This window comes from Epinephelus lanceolatus, chromosome 6, assembly GCF_041903045.1.
Source record: "Epinephelus lanceolatus isolate andai-2023 chromosome 6, ASM4190304v1, whole genome shotgun sequence".
Lineage (NCBI taxonomy): Eukaryota > Metazoa > Chordata > Actinopteri > Perciformes > Serranidae > Epinephelus > Epinephelus lanceolatus.
In genome coordinates this window covers 25,260,091-25,275,879 of record NC_135739.1, presented here as the reverse complement: position 1 = coordinate 25,275,879, position 15,789 = coordinate 25,260,091, and the positions used below count along the sequence as shown (strand labels likewise).

General features: G+C 43.0%; 1 protein-coding gene across 8 annotated transcripts in view; it reads left to right on the top strand.

Moving 5' to 3' along the window:
• The window catches only part of ptprsa (protein tyrosine phosphatase receptor type Sa), a 259,574-nt gene that overhangs the window by 233,627 nt on the left and 10,158 nt on the right, over positions 1-15,789 (top strand). For all 8 annotated transcript variants that reach the window (XM_078168857.1, XM_078168856.1, XM_078168854.1 and 5 more), the window contains 7 exons: positions 526-649; positions 3,883-4,058; positions 6,244-6,363; positions 9,793-9,947; positions 10,846-11,131; positions 15,022-15,200; positions 15,618-15,744. In XM_078168857.1, coding sequence (XP_078024983.1) covers positions 526-649; positions 3,883-4,058; positions 6,244-6,363; positions 9,793-9,947; positions 10,846-11,131; positions 15,022-15,200; positions 15,618-15,744 — 1,167 coding nt within the window. The remainder of the gene's footprint in view (positions 1-525; positions 650-3,882; positions 4,059-6,243; positions 6,364-9,792; positions 9,948-10,845; positions 11,132-15,021; positions 15,201-15,617; positions 15,745-15,789) is intronic.

Sequence of the window (15,789 nt, the reverse complement as noted above, 5' to 3'; positions counted from 1 at the left end):
TACATGCTGGAGCCCCAACTGCAAATAACCTTCAAGCCTCCGTCCGCACACCAACAGAGCGTCAGACGCCTATAAGCAAACAACCAAATGTAATGGAATACTTAATTATCCTGACAAGGAAACAGAATATTTATCTGGAATTCTTGTTTTAGAGACACGGCTGAATTCGTCTTTCACCCGAGTATCGGGCCCTGCTCCACGCCCTCCCCTCGAAGGGGAGAGCTGCTGCCTTCATCAATATTGTTATTTGCCATTATGCACCCGCTACATTAATGATCTTGATAAAGTACTGTGTGCAGCTGCTGTGAGTATTTAAACCAGGCAGTGAGCAGATTTTCATGATACCGTGTTCTTTTTTTTTTTTTTTCCTTTGGGGAAATCACCCTCTCAATCTCTTCCCCTCCCTCTCGCCTTTCTTTGATAACATTCAGGTCGTATTGTTATTGCTCAGCTCCTCCCAAGGCTCTTCTGATTTCTTCTTTGTGTGTGCATGTTTTGCCTGTCTCTGCCCCCCCCCTCCGTCAGTCTATCGATCCAGGCCAGCAGTTCACCTGGGAACATTCCAACCTGGAGGTGAACAAGCCCAAAAATCGTTACGCCAACGTCATCGCCTATGACCACTCTCGAGTCATCCTGGCTCCCATCGAAGGTAAGGCTCACCAGGCCTCACACTCTGCACCCACAGTACACCACAGCAGACATTAGCTCAGCTTCTTGAAAAACATTTGGGAAATCTTCATAATTACAGAGTCAGTTTAAGCGATAAGGAATTTTTACTGGATAGACCAGACCGAGATCTAAACTGGAACAGTGCATAGCAGTGCAGGATAGAAGACATTAAATACAATGACGTCATTAAGACAAGAAGAATAAATACACAAGACTGCTCTGAATTTCACAAGACCGAAACTGTATTTTGGTGGAGGCTAAACAGCGCACTAGTCTCATCTCAGCTTGAAGCTAAGCAGTTCATGGAATCATAATATTTTGGGGGGTTAGGCAAGGACTTGTTTCATCTCATCTTCAGACCCGGCACTCAGTCAGATCTCACACTCAGAGAGACCCAGGAATTTAACCAGTGTTTCCACTGTCCCATTTGTCTCATCCGATCTGCCCCACTCTCGTGACTTCCCTCTAACTGCCCACAGACAGAGTACTGAGAATCTCGGAGCCAGAAAAACTCTTCCCCTGACTCCTAAATCTCAAGGGACATTGTCAGAGGTAGTCACCCTTCACCGCTGACATTGTTCTGGCATTGCATCACCAGAAGAGCTCCAGACTCCTCGGTGTAGTGCCAAACTCCCCACTCCACAGTACTCTCCTTTTGTGTGAGCTAACTGCTCCAACTAGATTTCGACATCTCGCAATAGTCAGGCCAATTTGAGGATGCGACAACATGCATAACAAAATTATCCCAGGGAAAAAATGCCTCGTCCATAAATACATAAATTAATCAAGTCTGAAATTTCTATTTTACACTGCAGTGATTTTGCCATTAGTCGCAGCAGTAGAACAATTCATGCACGCCGCCATTCTCTGTTCACTTAGCTATGACTAAAGCCAAGGCACCACAGTCGGATTGTGCGACGTGGTATCCGTTTTAATGACATTTGCCTCTCTTTTTCTTTCTTTTTTCCTTATTTTCATTCTTTTATTATTTATTTTTTTCTGCTCGTTTCTCCTTTGTTCTTTCCCCCCAACTCTCTCTCTCTCGCTCTTTCTGGTCTTTTTTGCTGGTCTTCTCTCTGTCTTTCTCTCCCCTCTTTTACTCTATTGTTGTCCTCACTGCGTCTCCTCTCTTAAATTAGCCCAGTGGAGTGTTTCATTGTTTGTTGCTTGAGTGAGGAGACGTCAGTCAAAGAGACGTGACTCTCCAACACAGATGCTGCCACACTGGAGCCTCTTTTCAACTGACAGGATTGTAGAAGTTGGTTAAATGAAGATGGGTGATGTTCTGCCTTATCACTGTCAGATGCTCAGTGTTAGACACACTCTAATCGCAGATTATCCCGTTTCCATTTGCAACATTTTGGCTGAAATCCTTTTTGTAGAACAACTTAAAATGTGTGAGCCTGTCGTGATTCTGCACCCAGCCTGAAGATGCTTGTTTATACCTGGTATTAACAAGCGTCTTGGGTGATCTGATCACAAGTGGACAGCTCGAAGTTCGTCAGAATGTGTCTCCAGAAGTGTCTCGAATGAACTTGAAATCGGATCTCACTTTCCCGCTCTACATGCAAATAAGCATATACACAATTACCGTTTGCAAAGGCAAAATGTTTCATTGTTTTTAACCAGTGAGAGGTTTGTCGTTCCATTGACTCACCGGTGACAGCCCGCTCGTGCACATACAGGAACAAGGCTCACTGTTAGCACTGTTAGCTATTACCTAACAGTCATTACCAGGTTTAAAAACAGTTGTTTTGGCGTCAGTGTGATTCTGTGGGGACTGTTTAACAGCTGTTGATGTGTTAGCTTGTGCCAACCAGGCAGACGTTGAACTGACCGTTCGCTAGGAGGAGAGCAGCTCAGGGGAGGGTCTCTTCAGTGCTAGGTCTACTGGCGGGGAGTCGATAAGCCAGGATGTCAGCTTCGTAGGCGGTCGTTAATGTGGCCCGGGACACATTAGCATACACAAAGAATGTGGCCATATGTGGCGCAGACCATATGTGGCCTAAGCGATTAGATCTCAAGACACATTAAGGATGCATGTGGTGCATTCACACCTGTACTGAGAGCTGTCCACTTGCGATCCAATCACCCACGACTTATATTAATACCAGGTGTAAACAGGGCCCGTGACTCTTTGGATGGAGGACAGTTAACATCACCACAACACCCTGATTCCCTGACATCTGAGGTTAATGACAGTTTTGCACCACACATGATGAGACTAGAGGCTTGTGTCATAGTTACACAGCTGTGCCACTTGATATCATGAGCAATCCCTGCTGTGAACTGTAGATTGTAGCTTTGAAGTGTTGTGTTAGCTGCAGACACATTAAAGGATGCCACAGAATGCCACAGAATACGATAGAGCTTACAAGTGCTATATACACCATCCTTGTCATTAAAATGTTTCCAGTACACATTTGTCTACCCCGCAATGTGGAGGCGTACCTTACGGCTAGATTTAGCGGACCGGTGTGCAACAGAGCATGGTGGCTGGCTGACAGGGATGGTAGTTGGATGTACCTCCCGGCTGTGGCGGCTGAGTGGCTGATTTACTCCTCGCTATCCTCCATCTACAAGCACACTCCATCTGTGGTGGTGGTAAATCAGATGTAGGCTGCTACGACATATCTACAGAAAACCTAGGCAGAACAGCAGAGGTAGAAAAAGAACATGACAGAACAGGCAGTACAGGAAGTTGTGAATGTGAGGCTTTTGCTGCATTTAAATCCATTCAAACTGAGGTTTCCTTCAGCTTTGCTGTAGCAGAGGGGGCGAAAGGCTGTGAGACTGTTTTAAAATCTCATTTAATGTTTTATTATGTCTTCAAATTTTATTTTCAATAGAAGCACTAAGATCTGTCGGGTAATACAGTCGGCCGTATCTTAAGGCATTGCCACTGCTCTCTGGACAATTCAAAAATTTTCACAGATCTAAGCCAATTTTCACTTGTTTCAACAATAAGAGGTGCGAGAACTCATTATGTAAGCAATTTATTTGCTTTCTTTCTTTCCAATCTAGAGTCTTGACACCTTCATTGATTGGGAAACAGGGTTAGTGTGTGTGTGAAAAATTGGGAATTGTCAAGGCAGATGGCACTAAACAAAGGGTGCAAATAATGAGTAGAGTAAAATAATAAAAAAGTCAGATAGATTAAGGGAGAAATGTTCAATCTCTTAATATTTATCTTTTGCTGTGGTCTTTATTTAGGTATCACAGGTAGCGACTATATCAATGCCAACTACATTGATGGCTACAGAAAGCAGAATGCCTACATCGCCACCCAGGGTCCACTACCAGAGACATTCGGGGACTTCTGGAGGATGGTGTGGGAGCAGAGAGCAGCCACTGTGGTCATGATGACCAGGCTGGAGGAGAAGTCACGGGTAAGTCCACCTAAATGATTTTTGTATGGGTGCTGGGCACTGTTTTTTGCAGCCTTGTTTTTAAAGTTCCCTCCAGTGACATCCCAAACCACCTTAAAAATGTGTCTTTTAAATAAACCTTAAAATGAATCTGTGGTTCTCAAGACCAAGTACAAGAACCAGCTGTTAAATGGCTCAGCTCTGCAATGATTTCCCAGTTCACACCTGAACGTCATCGGTAGGTAATGAGACTTCATTTTCTTGAGATGGATTGCTTTTGGAGAAGTGTAGAAATTTGAATGGGGTGCTGAAAGCAGCAGGGGAGAGCGATAAAATAGAGTTAAATCAGAGACGGTCTATCTGTGCATCTGATAAAGGTAGGCTGCGTATCCACTGGGAGTATCTTGGCTCTCGCTTCTCTCTTTATTTGCAGTGAAAACGACAAGCTGTTGCATGTTCCCCACAGTACCGTGAGCTTAGCAAGTTTTAGCGCTCGGAATGCACAGTGCAGGAAGCTAAAATTAAATTTTAAGCAACAGAGTGCCACAGAGTTTTTGCGGTACTTGTGACCAGTGCCTCCCACAACCATCTGTTGATAGTGGAAGTTAGAGGAAAAAGTGCAAGGAGAGCACAGTGGCTTCGTCCCAGGAGGGAGGAGTGAGATGTCAGGGTGTGATCACACTAGTCCACTTTTATCTCTGTCTTTTAATACATGTATGTCCATGGGAAGTGGCCACCAGGTGTGCAGGAAGTGTATATTGTAGTCTTAGGAAAGGGGCTCAGCCTGGAGATGGAAATGAACACTTTTCTTGGTAACGAACATCCATCTATTTTGAGTTGTGCCTGTGATGTGCAGACTTTTTTGTAAGCCAACTAACTCTAGCAAAAATCAGAAAGATTCATAGCAGGAAGACAGCACAGCAACAGCACTTTACAGCCACAAACTATCAGTTTAAAAATGGAAAATGTTTTAGAAAAATTGGCAGCTTGCATAGTGAATCAGTCGAAAGCTCGCTGGCTCTGTTAAGGAAGTCTCTTAGCTGTTTGACAGTTAGATATCAGTTCTGTTTGCCCGTAGTGACAGGTAGTCGTTACGCAAACAAAGTGCCTGTCATATGACCCATTTTTCTAAATTATGAGCTGAAAATGCAGGTGAGCGCTTCGAAAAAATGAAATAAAATAAAGGCAAATGGTGCGAGTACACCCTGAGGATGGATCTAGAAAGACTGCATCCTTCGCTATCAAGGAGTGGACGTGTCTAAATGTCAAAAAGCCAACCACGATGTTTCAACCTGTCAACTCGAACCTGTGTCAACATCAGGCTCACTCGGCCCAGGTGTCTCCGCTCATTTTCGCTCCCTCTGTCCCTTTTCAATTGTTTACCTATCCTCCATCCCGACATGCGCGGTCCACTCCTGTCAAACGTGATCAGGATTAGCGGGCGGTAGAACTTGAGTGTCAGCTTGAGCAGGAAATGGGAGAGAAAGCTGGAGCGCAGTGCATCTCCCTCGCTGGCTGTCACTTCTCATCTGATGTCTGCCAGTGCGTCACACCCCATATTGAATGAATCTTTATTAAGTGAGCTGACAGAGGAGGGATGGGGGGAAGCAGGTGTTGTGTTTCCACATATACTGTAGAGCCATGGGATGAAAAGGAGCTGAAAACATTAGATACCCAATCAGGATTTGATGAGAAATTTTACTCCTAGCAAAACATTCAGAAGAATGAGTTATTTTATGTGAGGACCTGAAATAAAACCACTTTACCAGGCTTTTATTTTGACACAACTGAATTAAGAATTGATTGCGAAGTAGTTGTTTCCTAAATTTTAATTACAGTCCTGCACTCTGCATTGCCAGTAAACATTTTAGACATAGGGAAGACTGTACGCAGGATTTGTGTGCGGGTACTGAAGTTAAGCTGAAAGAATGAAGTTGCTGTGACACTTGTGGTTACATCTGTTCAGCCTGCATAGTGTTGTTTCTCAGATATGAAATAGAGAAAAGCTACCCTGTAGTTTCTGTCAACACCACCTGCGGTTTTAATCCACAGGAGGGCTTGCTTTATGAGCGGTGTTTGAGTGCATGTTATTATGTTGAAATGAGCATGGTTTGAAATTTCCTGTACTCCTCCCTTTATGTGGAGACACCTTTTAATAGAATGTCACATAGATCTGTCTCTCTCTCTCTTTCTGTCTCGCTTTCAGATTAAGTGTGACCAGTACTGGCCCAGTCGTGGCACAGAAACCTATGGTATGACCCAAGTGACCCTGTTGGACACTATAGAACTGGCTACTTTCTGTGTCCGCACTTTCTCCTTGCACAAGGTAGGATGATAACTCTCTATACCACCTCCCACACACATATGTACACCACCGCTTTGCTCTTTCACAGCGACACTGTAACAAACCAGCAAGGACATGCAAAGAATTCTGAAGTGGACGCCTGAGCAAAGACAACATTATATTTACTATCAAGTTGGACGACCATGAACGACACATTAAATGTCAAAGGGCCTATTCACCTATTTCATGTAAAAAAAAAAAAAAAAAAAACCAGATATAAAGTTTACATAGGCAACAAAAATGACTGCATAAACTGGTATCTTATATATTTCATACATTACCCTTTATCTGCATTGTCCTTCCAGTCCGCCCCTTTTACCTTGTTCGGCTCTCTCCCTCCTCAATAGATCATCTGTTTATGTGCGTCTGCCAAATTGGAGCACTTAGGTAAAGTGAGCAGAAGAGAAACTCAATATACATAATTGGCAGACTGCTCTCATGCTTCTATGCCCACACACACGCACACACAAAAAATTTAACAGTGAAACACACAGGCAGCTACAGAGTCTGCACACAGATGAAAACGTTCTTAAGATGACGCATCCACACGTGCAATCTCACGCGCACACCCATTCACAGCCATTCATACCTCTGACACACATGCGTAGATGTGATGCCACACACAGATACACACCTGCAGACATGAATAATACGCATTAGCATATACACGGACAGACGCTCACACACAGAAAAGAAGAGTCAGAAAAGAAAACAAAAAGGAACACCGGCACATTTACATGCAGACTCACTGTCAGTCGCAGATTCACACGTCTTGTAGTCATGCAAAAAGTGGTAGCCCCACGTTTAAGTCACAGCTGACTTTGTAGGAGTGTCAGCGGAACAATGAGCACCAAGGCAAACCAGTGACGGCAAAGATAGCAACGTATCAGCAGCCACGGTGCTTTAAAGCTCGCTGGTTGACATTCAGGGCCATTTACATTCTGCTGCTCTCAGCCTCCGTCAAACCCACCGATAGGATTCTTTCTCTATCTATCGTCTCCTTCCTCCTCATAACTGCAGCCATTGCTGTGATTTCTCACTGAGCTGTTTTCACTTTATATCTCTGAGAGGGGAAAAAATGCTGTGTTGAATTTGTGTGAAGTATAAGGTAGCACAAGCTGGCAGTACACTGACACAAACATACACACAGTGCATCTACAATGCAGCCACCATGGTACGTATCCATATGTATGCATGTCCCGCAGTGGTTTGGAATTGTGTCTGCTGATAAATCCTTAACCAAAAAAAAAAAAAAAAAAGACATTTAAATAAAACCAGAAGCCAAGCACCAACCACATCCATTCAGCCTGCCTCAACTGCAGAAACAGGGAATGTCCAAAAGAAAATAAAAAGAAATAAGATTTAGGTCAGTTTGCTTTTAATTACCACACTCATTTATTCATTTATTCAGCAAGGGAAAAATTCCCTCTGTCAGGGAAGCAGAAACACCGCATTGAAATGCAAACAGTACCTCCATTAGAGGATCTTCTGAGAGGAGAGGAGGACAGAAAGATGCCTCTCCCTCTCTCTCTCTCTCCTTCTCTTCTTATCCTCCTCAAAAACCTTCCTCTGGATCCCAGCTTGTATCTTTGATGCGTCAAGCGTTGAGTTTGAGGCGGGGGCTGACAGACGGCTGTGTAATGTGGGTGTTTGCTGCATGTATCTGTAGATGTTCTGAGCAGCAGCAATATGAGAGCAAGAAGATATAATACCGGCACGGTTCAGTATAGAAATGATTGTACTTAGTATATTATAAGTCCATCTGATCAGCATCCCAAAGGAAAATTATGCACTCGATCTATTTTAAGTTTAAAACCCTTGAAAATCTGTAGCTTTCAGACTTAAGAGAGCGCAGCAGCAGTGGCTCATTGATATAGGTTATAATGTGAATTTTATGACAGTTTTTTTCACTGATTCAAAACATGATATTCCATTAAAATATGGCTACACTTATCTCAGTCCTATGCACAACCATATCGACCTTGTTAGTAGGCATGTGCATCAATTTCACAAATTTATAACGAGGATTACTTATGCAAACCGAGACATCTGCCTGTGTACACATGAGAATTTGTTTTTCCATGTAGGAGATATTAAAGGCCCAGTGTGTAGGCTTTAGTGGCATCTAGTGGTGAGGTTGCAGAACTGAAAATTCTCCTGTGTGTCAAATGTGTTGGAGAACTATAGTGGCCAACACGAAAACACGAATGGCCCTATCTAGAGCCAGTTATTTTTCAGTTCTGGGTACTGTAGAAACAACATGGCGGACTCTCTGGAAGAGAATCCTCATAATATGTTGTAGGGCTGGGCAATTAATTGAAACTGACATTCAGAACCTCAAACCGACATAATCTTGCCCATGTTGGTAATTTCGTTTTTTGCTTTTACATTCTGTTAATACCTTCCCCGCTCTATGTGTGTCCCTTTAAAAACATACTACTGAATGTGTAGTCACGTGACTCCGCCCCATCCAGTCCGCGACCTGGAAGCAACATGGAGAAGAACTCAAACACCGAGCCAACTGAGCAACTTGACTAACTTTTACCAAACAGAAATGCCGTGTCCGTCGTTTGGAGACATTTTAGCTTTTGTGAAGATGACACCGAACAGAAAGAAATTGAATGTAAACACTGCAGAAAAACCGTTTTAGCAACTGAAGGTAATACCACCCATATATGTTAGCAGTTGGAGCACAATCACCTTACAAAATATGAACAGCGCACAGCTTAAAAAAAGGAAGAGACTGACGAAAACCCAGCAACAAGTGCCTCCACAAAGCAGCAATCAATAACACAAGCATTTACAAAGGCTACACAATATTCAAAATATTGAAATATTTAATAAATAATCATTAACAGTTCATCTATGTGTTTCCTTCAATAATTTTAAAATCACAAGATCATATATATACTCTTTCATTAGAAAAAAATACCCCAGCTTCAATAGTTGAGCAAAAAATCAAATCAAAATGGGCGTTTATTATTCGTAATTGAGGTAAAATGTTTAATTAATTGTGATGTTGATTGAGGTCTATCGCCCAGCCCTAATAAGTTGATATAAATGGCTCATTCTAAGCTAACGAAAACACAACTATTCTTATTTTCAGGAAATTATACACTGATGAAAACATAATCATGCATATTACATACCATTTCTGCTGTTAGATGCGTCTAAATCCTACACACCGGACCTTTAACACTTTAAGAGATCTTTGTTTTGAGTCATAGTGTCACAGTCATCATACAATATGCCTTAAAATGCCTTAAAAAATGCCATGTGTATAACAGCTATGCAGCAAACACAATACGATTTGGTTTATTTTTGTTATGACACAAATAAAACCAGTTGGTCAGTCGCTCCAAACAAAACTCAACCACTGCATCCAACCCCACCTCTCTCTGTTCTTTCCAGAATGGCTCCAGTGAGAAGCGGGAGGTTCGTCAGTTTCAGTTCACGGCGTGGCCTGACCACGGAGTACCAGAGTACCCGACCCCCTTCTTGGCCTTCCTCCGTAGGGTTAAGACCTGTAACCCACCTGACGCCGGACCCATCATCGCCCACTGCAGGTCAGTAGCAATGTTTTGTTGTTAGGGTTGGTTAAAATACTTCTGTTGTTCTGGGATCCAAAGTGTTTTTAAACATTTATGCAAACTGGAATTTCCGTGCCAAAGTGGGACAGTTTTATGTCCCCCTGTGGTTAGCTCCATGCCACTAAAATGAAGCCTAGCCCTACACGTGAAACAACAAAATGGCAGAGCTCCTGTGTGACTGCTATTATACATTGCATAACACACATTATACAAACACACGCTCTCTTTCTTTACCCGATCCTTCATCTTTTTTCTTTTCTCCGTTGGTCACATCATCTTTCTTTTTAAGGCATCCCCTTTTTTTCCTGTGCTTTTATGCTCTCCACCTCTGTCTCTTTTTTCCCTCTCTGTGAAAAGCCTCACAGTAATCCCTTCCCATCTTTTTTGCTTCTCCCTTTTTGCTCCTTAGCCCTTCCTCCTTTTACAAGCGATATTTCTCAAATGGCTTATTCAAATTGAAACCTTCCTTTTTGTCAAGATAAGAAGACTTCGCTGAGTCCAAAGCACTACACAATAGAGCTGAAATTTGACAGCTTGCTTCGCTCAGTCTCCATCACTGTCCTCTTGTTGTTCTATCTGTCATTTTTAGTTGTTTCTCCATTCCCTCTCAAGCTTTCACTATATCTCTCTGTTTTCCTCTCGATCTCAATTATTTAAAATGTGATGCCACAACAAATCTACAAGCCTTACTTGACAAGCATAATCTTTTAATTCTTTTAATCGTTAGGAGTGAGAATAACTGTAAATTACACACACAGCACCCTGAGAGGATAAAACCCTAGAAATAAATGCAGGAGAGATATTATTTTTCATTAAACACACCTCCTAAATCTACCATTTCTCTTTCTTTTCATTCCCTTCCCTCCTCCTGTAGTGCGGGTGTCGGCCGGACAGGTTGCTTTATCGTCATCGACGCCATGCTTGAGCGCATCAAGCACGAGAAGACGGTCGACATTTACGGCCATGTGACGCTGATGCGCTCGCAGCGGAATTACATGGTGCAGACGGAGGACCAGTACAGCTTCATTCACGATGCACTGCTGGAGGCGGTGGCCTGTGGCAACACTGAAGTGGCTGCCCGGAGCCTCTACTCCTACATCCAGAAGCTGGCCCAGGTGGAGAGCGGCGAGCACGTAACTGGCATGGAGCTAGAGTTCAAGGTACAGGAAGTGGAACAATTTTCTAATAACATGGTCTAACTGAAATTATGGGCTTTTATGCAGAGATTAAGCTCTATCTCTTTACTGTTTTCAGTCGGAAAATCATGTCTGTGTTTGACCAAGTGTTTCAGATTAACCATTACCAGGGTTTGACATTTAAATTATGGGACAGGCAGTATTTACCAATTAAAAGGTACCAATTAAAATGTACAGCTCAAAAACTTACCTCACAGACTAAGCTGACCTGCAGCCAAGATGGTTACAAATAATATGCTATTCAGATCAGCAACAGCAGACATGTTAGATCAGTGTCTCTATTAACTTTTCACTCTTTGAACTCTGTCAACTTTGGACATAAACCACAAAGTTCTATCGTCTTATCGTCAGCAAATGTAAGCCTTTTAAATGAGGCTCGCTGCCAGTTTTATCTTCCAAGAAGTTATTTTGGATGCAAATTCAATTTCTTCGCCTTTCGTATTTTTTGCTCCTCATCATGATTTGCTGTGTGCTTAATTGCTGGTTGCAGTAATGGCTTTTTGATTTATGATCATGCATTTCTGATACCCAAACAAAACATACAGTGGTTCTTGAATAACAAACGCGTTTCTTGCGAGAAACTGTGATCCTAAATGGGGAGACTGGGGAAGGCGTATTATGGATGATTACTGTAGCTGATTGGAGGAACTGGGAGAATAACGTTTCAGTCAAGTGAAGATGCAGTTTACAGAAAATCCTTATTGCTCAGGCAAACTGAGTTAGGAGTTAAAGGAGAGGCAGGTTGGTTGTTTCATTCAGACATGTTGGAAACAAGTGTATAACACAGTGAGTTTGAAGAGTTAAGGATTTGAGACACTTTTCTTGAAGATGTAGTACCTTCCAGCCCCAGGTAAGTAGAGTATAGAACAGCAGCCTTATTTACATAGCAGCTATTTGTCAGTGTATGCTCTACATGCTGCCCAAGATCTGAGATGAACTAGACAGCATATCTCTTCTACTTTCTTGAGTTTCACTTCAATGGCTTAATCACTTAGATACTCACTGAATTATTATATTTTCGAAGCTAGAAAATGGCAATAATGAAGCCCTTCATTGTATGGCCCCAACGTACATTTTGGAGGATTTGGAATAATATGCTTAAGAAAAGAAATTGGGTTTAATCTAGCAGGCACAAGACAAAACATTTTGGCTGGAAGCAGCAGGGATTTGAGTTTAGGTTTATGAAAGAAAGAGTGTATGCTTCCTTAGAGAAATCCATGACGAAGCAGTTGGTGAGGATAAACAGCCAGGCACGGTGTTTACATAGATCTCCATTAGAGATCTTAACAATCATCAACTTCTAAACTCACCTCGGCTTAGACGCTCCAGTCAGTATCTGCTGACCTTGAATTGCACACAGCCTCACTCTCAAATCATCCATCATCTTCCCATCGCCATTCACCAACACGGCCCCCCTGCCAAGAAACAATAATAGTGCTGGTGTGTTTCGACCTTTTTTTTTTTTAACTCACTGGCGCACAACGGTGATGGAATCTCCATCGCCATCTGTAACAAGGATAATGCTGAGCTGGCGTCAGGAGTCAACCGGGGATTAATAACGTCCACGCTACAGTCAGGGTAGAGAAGAGAGGTGTGTGCAAAGAGGGGTGGTGGAGCTAAGTAATTAATACTTGATGATGACAAATGGAGGTGGATGGCAGGGCAAGTGGAGGGAAGAACGTTTGGCTAATGAACAAAGGGACGACTGTATGCTAACTTGGCACTAAGGAAGTGATTCGACAGAATGTTGCACTATGGGGACGGGTGGGAGGGCATTGTCGTTCTCAGGTGGGAGATGGCGTCTTGCGGAGTTAAGCTGCGACTTGTGGGTTTCACTGGAGTTCAGGGGAGAGAATGAAGCAAGGAGAGGGACTTGTCATGGAGTTGTCAGACTAGCGCTTTCTGGCATATGTGCATGAATAACAAGCATGTTCAGGGAAAGATTTATGCACAGAAGACGCTTGTGCACACAATACACTTCCAAGAAAAGTATCCAGCAACATGCAGTACACAAATCATTCCATGAACAAAGGAAAGAGCTACTGGGAAATAGCGAAAGAATGATTTGGAACCCAGCAGCGGAGTTTTAATTGGGATCCAAACAAGAAGACAAAGATGGTCTTTGGTTTTAAATAAAATTGATGGTGACAGTTTACCAAAAAAAACTTCTGAAGGCATTGTGTGGCATTGTAGCTGCATTATAAGCATTATTAAACATGTATTGTTTAATTGTTTGTTAGGGTTATGGCTGGGGCAGGTTCGGATAAGGATAATCACAGATTTGTAAGCCCCATGTTGTGACATACACCCAATATGATTATCCCTGTTGTGGTGAAACATCCCTAATGTACATCAGCTCTTACCCTCCAAACAAAAAGATAGACTGTACTATAAATGGGAAAGGAACTGGCAATCGTGACCAGAGAGTACCCAACAGTAGGTGCTTCTCCGCCCTGTTAGATGACAGGTTGCCAGGTTTGGCTCTGTTCCCCGCACCCTCTGCGGTGTTTGGTAGCGTAGCCGAGGGCCTCTTTAGCGCTGCCAGGCCACCGCAAACCTTTCCAGGTGCCTTTGTGAAACACAGATCAAAGGGAGGACAGTAGCAAGGGATGAAGGGAAGGGAGGGGGAGAAGGGCTGGACGGACTCCAAGTAGCCACTGACACAGAGGTACTGGCGCTATAGGGAAATTAGAGCGAAAGAAAGGACAACACTCTAATGGGGAAGAGAGAAATGATAACTTAGGCCTTGTTCACACTGAGTTTCAAGGAGAAACATTTTGACTTTGTGCATTTTGACAACTGTTAAGAGACAAGAAGTCCAGGAACTAAACCTGCATCCCCGCCTACTTTTTAGTAGGGTCAGGGAAGGGAAAACTCATCTTTTTCTCTCCACCCTCTTGCGATGCTGCTGGTGTCTTCAGTTCATCACGCTTTTCTCTGTCTGAAAGGGGCCCTAGAAAATCTGATTAGGGTGTCTTCCATTTGCAGGCAAACTCTAACAAGCTAGCACACACACCCACACACACACACAGACGCTTTGTTGAGACATTGAAGCCAAGAGGAGGCGATCATAAGACTTGCTGACCCACAAACTCACACTGAGGTCCCTATGACGATGATGATGTAGCAGTACAGCTTTTCATTTTGATCATTATGCTGTGTGTGTGTTTGTGTGTGTGTTTGTCTTTCTGAGCATCCCTTTGTGAGTCTACGTTTTATGCACACATACAACACTGCCATTATCAAAGGCACTGGTGACCCACTTTTAGACGAGTTTTTAGTTTGGTGCAGACTTGATCCAGAGGCTTGTTAGTCTGGGTGTGTGGCATATTTCCATTGTTGCATCTGACCCTGCAGGACCCCACAAGTTGCGGAAGGGGATAAAGTTTTTGAATTGCTTTCCGATAAATATATTCTTGATAAACAATGTCCCTTTGAAGCTGTGTCATCATCGGCAAAGCAGATTAGATTGGGTGTGCTTTATTACTTTCTGTCATTGATATACTCCTCTCTTTATCTGTCCCGCACCTGTCCCCCCCTCCTCCTCATCTCCCCATCTCTCCTCCTTTTATCATCCTCTCCTGCGCTTCCTTCCTCTTCCTTCCTCTGTCTCCGCTTTTCATGTCTCTTCTTTCCTTCTTTCTAACTACCGTGGCTTTTGCCATTTCATTCCCTCTTCCCCTCAACACTACTTTCTTTTCATCCTCGTTTCATCTTTTCCCTCCTCCGTACCTTTCATTCCACACTTTCTGTGCAACATCTTTTTCCTTCTGTGTTTTTTTTCTTGCCTAACTCTATTTCTGTGCATTCCTTCCCTCCGTTCCTCCATCTATCCCTACGTCTTTCCCCTCCAGCGTTTGGCCAACTCCAAAGCCCACACGTCGCGCTTCATCAGTGCTAACCTTCCCTGCAACAAGTTCAAGAATCGGCTGGTCAACATCATGCCCTACGAGACCACACGTGTCTGCCTGCAGCCAATCAGAGGCCTGGAAGGATCCGACTACATCAATTCCAGCTTCATTGATGGATACAGGTAGGCAAACACATGCCAGCAGGATGTGTATGCATTATGATGCCATTACTGCTTTGTTTTGGGGGGGTTTCTATTGCCAAGAAACATCTCTAATAATTCAAGACATAATTTAAAACTTTCCTTCCTTAGAGGTTAAACTTAATGATACATTCGTAAAGAGATAGTACAGCACATAAGTGAAACAGGGATATGATTTAGATGTGATGAAAGATGCGTAATGCAAACTGCATTTCGTCTTCACAATCCCCAGGATAATGTAGTACTTGTTAAAAGCTAAAAGCTATCACTCAGTCCTTTTCAAGGATGTATCATGTGTCAGTGTTGTTCCCAGAAATTGCATCAGTGCTTTAAAAAATAGTACAGATTAATTACACAAGCCACACATAACTGGGTTTAACATGGTTTCACTGTATGCAGGCAACAGAAGGCCTACATCGCCACGCAGGGCCCTCTGGCAGAGACCACAGAAGACTTCTGGAGAATGCTCTGGGAGAACAACTCTACTATTGTAGTCATGTTGACCAAACTAAGAGAAATGGGACGGGTAAGACATAAATACACACAGACACAAACATTTGATTTATGTTAT